This window comes from Leptonotus elevatus, chromosome 1, assembly GCF_054856555.1.
Source record: "Leptonotus elevatus isolate MCC_2025b chromosome 1, RoL_Lele_1.0, whole genome shotgun sequence".
Taxonomy (NCBI): domain Eukaryota; kingdom Metazoa; phylum Chordata; class Actinopteri; order Syngnathiformes; family Syngnathidae; genus Leptonotus; species Leptonotus elevatus.
Window position 1 is genome coordinate 26,280,129 of NC_141239.1, and position 6,969 is coordinate 26,287,097.

The 6,969-nt window shown below is 41.6% G+C and overlaps 1 protein-coding gene across 1 annotated transcript in view; it reads left to right on the forward strand.

Moving 5' to 3' along the window:
• LOC147181421 (transcription factor MafG) overlaps positions 1-6,388 on the forward strand; it is a 29,575-nt gene extending 23,187 nt beyond the window's left edge. Inside the window, exons 2-3 of the mRNA XM_086075877.1 lie at positions 2,981-3,053; positions 3,342-6,388. Coding sequence (XP_085932003.1) covers positions 3,018-3,053; positions 3,342-3,794 — 489 coding nt within the window. The 5' untranslated portion in view covers positions 2,981-3,017 and the 3' untranslated portion in view covers positions 3,795-6,388. The remainder of the gene's footprint in view (positions 1-2,980; positions 3,054-3,341) is intronic.
• Positions 6,389-6,969: the final 581 nt, after the last annotated feature.

The following is a 6,969-nucleotide window of genomic DNA, read 5'->3' on the forward strand; positions in this document are numbered from 1 at the left end:
CGGTCAAAGAGTTAAAGCTGCAATAAGGAACTTTTTTCCCCAAAATAACTTTACAATAAGCTTTTTATTTGACCATTTATGACTGAAATGCCTTCTAATTAGTAGATGAACACCTTAGCTGTTCACAATGGGTACTCCTGCATGCCTCTGGCCAATAGTTTTCAGACTGGATTCGGGTTAGAATTTCCGGCGCCCTGTCAGCGGATGTGACGTAATGTGCGTGGTGTATATTTGAAGAACGTTATGTGCAGTTTAATTTTTCATCAGCAGGTAGCAGTAGCGATTCGAAATGGAATATTCTACGTTCAGTAGCTTTAAATATGTTCTAATGTTAATATGCCTCTCTTCTTTTTTTTTTAATACAACCACTAGATACGGATAAATGTTGATAAGATGTGAAACATTTTCATAATTTTTATGGACCCTTGTACAAACTGGGGACAGATGTGGATCTTATGAATCGTCTCATAGTAATCACTTATGACAACATTGGTATTGGTAATGTTTTAAATTAGCGATTGAACATGATTTTGTGGGTGGTGTCGTGTTGTTTGTGTGCAAACTTATATGATAGCCTTAGCAATATACCAATTTCAACAATTCGGTATCTGGCAACTCAAACAAAATGCCGCCCACCCCAGTGTAGTGTTTTTTTGGAGATGTAATGATTCCAGCAACAATATGTGAATGAGTGGGATTCTGCTTGTCTGGCAGTGGAAGGGAGCAGCTGGGCTCTGGCTGTGCTGCCACACTCGTGTCATCGTGCTGAAGGCTCGCAGCCTGGCCACTATCCTTGTACACACGAGCGGGCTCTTCGCATTCTAAGATATGGCCACCTGCAATGTTATCTTGCAACACTGCGCTAACACAAAACACCTCCCTGATGTGACAAAGTCAGATTTGTTTCCAGTTGACATTAGCGGAGTACTTTTCCATCTATTTGTCCATTGTCTGTGCCTCGTCAGGCAGACCATTATCCCATTATGATTTTCGTCTGCGGTCCAAATGCTTACTGGAAATGAGTCGCCACAAAGGCCATTGAGTGATAGTTGCAGCTATCCCCCTGCAGAATGTGGAAGGCTTTTTTTTATATGGGCAACATTGCATTTTTATGAGGAGGAGCCAGAGGACTTTTTTCCAAGTCGACGGCATCAGGAATGCAAGTCACAGCGCGACCTCCTGTTATGTCCCCAGCCTGTGTGATGGTGTTGTATTCAGGTCATTTTTAACAAGCGTCTGTCTCTCTCTCTCTCTCTCTCTCTCTCTCTCTCTCTCTCTCTCTCTCTCTCTCTCTCTCTCTCTGTCTGTTTGGCTCTGCCAAGCAGCCCACCTGTAGCAGCCTTTCTTTTGTTGCCATGGAAATAGGCGGGCAGTCTTGGTGTTTTTTTTATGTGTGTGTGCGTCCTTCACTCGCTAAGGTTCATGCCTGCACAGAATGACTAATCCACAAGCATGTGTCCCCTGTCTTTGGGGATTCCTTTTGTTGTTTTGTAATTCTTAAAAAAAAAAAAAAAAACAAGACCCCCTTTTTTCGCCCTCTTTGACATGCATTTGTTTGTCTGCTTAGTTGCAAACATGCCACCAGGCATAAATCAGTTTACGGAGGCAATGTGCTTGCTGGGCTCACAGCGGTAGACGCCTGGGTCGCTGATGCAGCATTTAGTGGGATGTAGTGTAAAGCACCTAGAGGGCCACGCAGCTGTAAGTGTGTGTTCGTGCGTGTGCATGTGGATCAGTGCAAACAAAGTGGGGGACACCCAACCTCCTGTTTGTCTTAAAATTATTATCTCAAGTAGGGATAGACTGATTATCCGGGCCAATTATCGGTGCCGATATTGGGCATTGTGACAAATATCGGCATCGGCCTTTTTACGAAACTGAAGGCTGATAAAGCTGGCATCTCACTGAGTAGTGAATGCTTGCAAATGTAACAAATTTTGGGTTTTCATCAGGATGTGTAAGATGTTTACAGTTTTTACTTGTTGCAAATACATTTTGAACATGTTCAGACAAGTTTTCACTGTCTGTGAAGATCTTGTGAAACCTTTTATGAACCCTGACACAAACCCCAAATTTGCTACATTCGCAATTTTGCATGCATTTGTTGCTCAGTGAGATACAGGGAACTTTTCATTTATATAATATTTCATTTTCCACTTTATAAAAGATTATGCTGACACAGGGAATTTAAAAAAAAGTATACATTTTGTTAAAATTAATCAAATATGTAGAATTTTTTGAAAATTTTATCTACAGTAACAAACGCTCCATTTAATTTTTATCATTTTTAAACAAAGCTGTCTATTCTTTGTATATTTAAAATTAAAAGAAAAACCTTTCAAAGTGTAAAAAATTTGAAAAGTTAATGGCATTTCAACAAAGTTAATTAAAAAAACAAAAACAAAAAAGGACACTAATATTTTCTCTTCCTGCAAATGAATATCGGCCCTGAAAAAAACATCAGTCTATCACTAATCCCAAACCATACTTTTCACTGATGACCTGGCACTTTTCCACGTTTGACACTCACTTGTACATTACCTTGTGTTGAAAGCAACTGTCACAACAGTGTTCTGCGGGGGATGAAATCAAACCAGCAGTTTTCCGTTTTCTGAGGTGAAGTAGCAAAGCCATAACGGAGACTGGGCAACGCTAATATGAGACAAATCTGCAATGTCGTAATGAGGTGTCAGTTTATTAGCTAACGCTCACTTTTTTCAACTTGTTTAGCTGAAAGCACTTGTTTTAAACTCCAAATCAGATACTGGCACTGAAATGATGGTGGGAGGCCGTGTCAACTGTGTGATACAGGGCCGGCTCTAGGTGATTTTTGGGCTTTTAAGAACATGTCAGCGCCCGCAGGCGCCACATTATTGACACCTGATCTAAATGTGCCCAATCATCACTTTGGATTGTAACGTTTTGGGGCCATTTAAGCACATACGGAGGTGTGTTTCTTTAAATGTGTTTCTTTTCACAGACTAGCCAGCAGCACAGGTGGACGCAGCTCTCGGGGCATGACGACTCCAAACAAGGGCAACAAGGCCTTAAAGGTACCAGACAGCTTTTTTTTCTCCAAGCAGCATAACAGTCCTCCTCTGCTGGACCCACTAGTGCAGGTTCTTGAGGTGGTTTTGCTGGTACAAAGTATTGTTAATCTTTTGGGTGGGTGCGGGGGAAATGGGGTTCAACAACTCGGTCTAGTGGAAGGGGAATCTTTCATGTGTTATAGGGGGTGGCTCGCCATCACACTTTTAATCCTGCATGCACCCCCCCATGAATCCCTCAATTAGCAGGATAGTTTTATTGTCCCCACAGTGATAAACTCCGCTATGCCTCAGGTGAAGCGAGAGCCTGGCGAAAATGGCACCAGCCTGACGGACGACGAGCTGGTGAGCATGTCTGTGCGCGAGCTGAACCAGCACCTACGCGGCCTGACCAAGGATGAGATCCTTCAGCTGAAGCAGCGGCGGCGCACGCTAAAGAACCGGGGCTACGCCGCCAGCTGCCGGGTGAAACGCGTCACGCAGAAGGAGGAGCTGGAGAAGCAGAAGGTGCAGCTGCAACAGGAAGTGGACAAGCTGGCCACGGAGAACGCCAGCATGAAGGTGGAGCTGGACGCACTGCGCTCCAAGTACGAGGCGCTGCAGAGCTTCGCCAGGACTGTGGCGCGCAACCCCGTCACCTCGGCCCGCGGGCCCATGGCCTCGGTCATCGGGCCCTTCATCCCCGGTAAAGTGGCCGCCACCAGCGTAATCACCATCGTCAAATCCAAAACGGAGGCTAGGTCGTAGTAGCGGAAAGACCAAAAATAGTCAGTGCATTGTAACATATGGCATTCCAATGGCAATATTGTTTTCGGACAACTGGTGCAGCTATATTTGTTTGTGAAACCCGGATCGCTATATTTGTCTTTTAGCACTTCTTAGCCAGTACAATCCTAAAAAATCTTTAGTTTCTCTACATCTAGACGTGAAGCATTCAAACCCATGCAATTGTTATTATGCACTGACTGACTTGAGTATATTGGAAGAGACATTATGCATTTTTGTTCACTATTTAAAACATTTCCCAGGTGTCTTAATAACATGTCTGTGACATGCTTTAGTGGAAATACCCCAAGGATCAAGAATCATAGCACACTTTACAGTACACACAACCTATTTCTGAAATTAGCCTGCTGTGAGGGTACGACGAGGCAAGCAGCTTCTACCTGCACAAGCAGAGCCCAGAGTGTCAGGATAACTGACTGCCCGGAAAAACACAATCATTTTCACTCAGATGCAGCATTTCATAAAGTGCAGTGCATACATTTGTCAATTAGTGTGCGGACCCGTGAACTTCTGGCTTACAGACACATTTTACATACACAGTGGTGCCTTGACATACAAGTGACTCAACTACAGACTATTTCGAGATACGAGCCATTTCAATTCACTTCACAATAAGCAGCAATGTGGCGACTACTGAACAATTAATCAAAAAAGAGGCTTCAAACTGTTTAATGCCACTCCCAATTGGGCTTTATTGTCATGCTAAACAATTACACGAGGTTAGCAGTAGCTTTGCCTTAAAAAGAGTCTGTGTAGCTTAATGCTAGCATAATGGAAAACACCTTTGACATTCTAATAGTTACCATCGATAGCTGCGGGTTTAGAACTTTGGATATTTAAATACAAATGGTGGAGCATGTAGACAGATCATATATGTATTCTTTATCTTCTATGAAAAAATACTAATATTAACAGCATCTTACAGATCAGTCAATTACTTAAATAGTAGAAGTATGATTCTTTTTAATTTTGTGTCTAAATTACTCGTATATTGCCTCCCAATGGCCAAGGCACGCACACCAAAAGGCAAAATTAATTGAATTGCAGCATTTAATTTTTTACATTCCATTTAATTAAGTTGTTAGTCTGTTTTTCTAGAGTACACTATTATAGAGTCAAATGCTATTCTTCTTATTAAAAACAAAAATGTTTGGTTATTTTTGGGGGGGGCTATAATGAATTAATGCTTTGTCTATTCATTTCAATGGGAAACAACATGGACATATGAGTGTTTTTTTTATTTACAAGCATGGTCATGGAAAGAATTCAGCTCGTATCTTAAGGCACCTCTGTAGATAGGCAGATATTTAAAAAAAAAAAGGAAAAAAAAAAGACTTGGTTTAATTTTACCTTTGATGGGTGGTCAGGCCAGGCACTCTGACTACAACATTTGTATACAATCAATCAAAAAGTCACTTTTCCCCCTTTCAAGAAACTACTCAAGGATCACGAGTCAATTAATGCGCCTCAAATCTGAACATTGTTTTCTGCTCATTGCCCCGCGACAGCATTTAACAGAACTATTCATTGACGATATGACCCGTAGATGCAATAATATGTGTATGCACTGAAAACACAATGAAAAGAAAAGAAAAAAAAGATTGGGATGCAAACCTTGAATGTTGTTACCATTTAATCTACTCCTAGAGACAATTTGGTGGAGTTTAGGTTGTTTTTGTTTACAGGGCTGTCAGATATTTAAAAAAAAATAATAATCACACAAGCTTTACTGTTTTGATGGTTAAGATGTGGAGCTCTTTCGTCTCAATGTGAATTACAGCAGGGGTGGGGGAACCTCAAAAGCCCCCAAAATATTGAACCCACAAACCATTAGCCTAATCGCGCAATTGCCTAACTCATTTTTTAACATTTTCAGAAAACAAGAAAAAACATTTTTTAAATCCAACTCGTGTGGTGAGTGTTTGGCAGAGTGATTTTAGACTGCTAAGAGCAATAGGCCAATCAGCATCCCTGTTGACTCTTGGTTAGTTGCTAACGCAAGCACTTCCAAATATGAGCAAGCTTACACCAGGATGGTGTTGTCCTTATGCCGCTGCCTTGCGGCGGACACCAAGAAAACCAAGTACAGTGTTAACGCCAATTATGCTAATAGGCTAACAAAATGACATTCTTGTATAATACTGGCTTTTGGTGGCTCCCCCACTCCTTCTAAATGTTTTTTTTATTACCAGGTAGAATACCTTCTGTTGTTTATAGAAAGGTGGAAAAAAATGTGTAGGAAAAAAATGTGACTCCCCTACCCCCCTTTTCTTTTGCAATTGTACCAAAAGTGGCTTACTATTGAAGTCTGATAGCTTTTTTCTAGTGACTCTAGGCGCGTACTGTGAGGTAGCGCGTGATGTGACGTGTTCTTTAAGTGACAAGTTTTGGCAGTGTCGTTCACTGTATAGATGTCAATGCCGTGCTATTTTTGAAGCCAGTCAGTCTGTAGAGCTAAACTTAGGTGGTGTAAACAAGGTCAGCTTGTCGTTGTGGCATCTGTGGTTTCCTCCTCTCGCTTCTTCTTCCTCCTCTTTTGTGATATTTAGGTCCAAAGCCACATCATGATTCGGGGTGGGGGTGGGGGGGGGGGGGTAGCTTCTTTTTTTCTTCTTTTTTTTTGCCCCCTGAAATTGAGAGTGATGCTGCAGTCCGTCGCTGTCCAATGAAAAATGCATGTACGGCTTCACTGGACAGCATTGGTTAAAGGTACCCATTTTTTTCCTTCTCAGTATCCACACTTGCTTACTAATAGGAGAGGTTCCATTATTCCAGATTAGGGTTGCAAAAGGATGGACAATTTCCATATTCTAAAACTTTTCTGGAAATTTTCTTTTGAGATGCTTAACCAAGAATTTATGGAGCTATTCAATTGGTTGGAGAAATTCCAATTTAGTTTTTTGCAACTATATTGATAGTTTGTCTCTGTCGCAAAATGCATCGGTGCAGTCAGTGAATAAGGCACTTGCTCATTGCTAAACCCTCCAAAATATCCACATGCTCTCCTTTTTCTCTCCCACTTTCCGCTTCTTCCTTGACAATCACACCATGTTTTTATGGTTCAGTAAAATATAGTGGAGTGGAGCTTCAAAACCTGACACGGATACACGGTTCTTCATTCTCCCAGAATTATCAG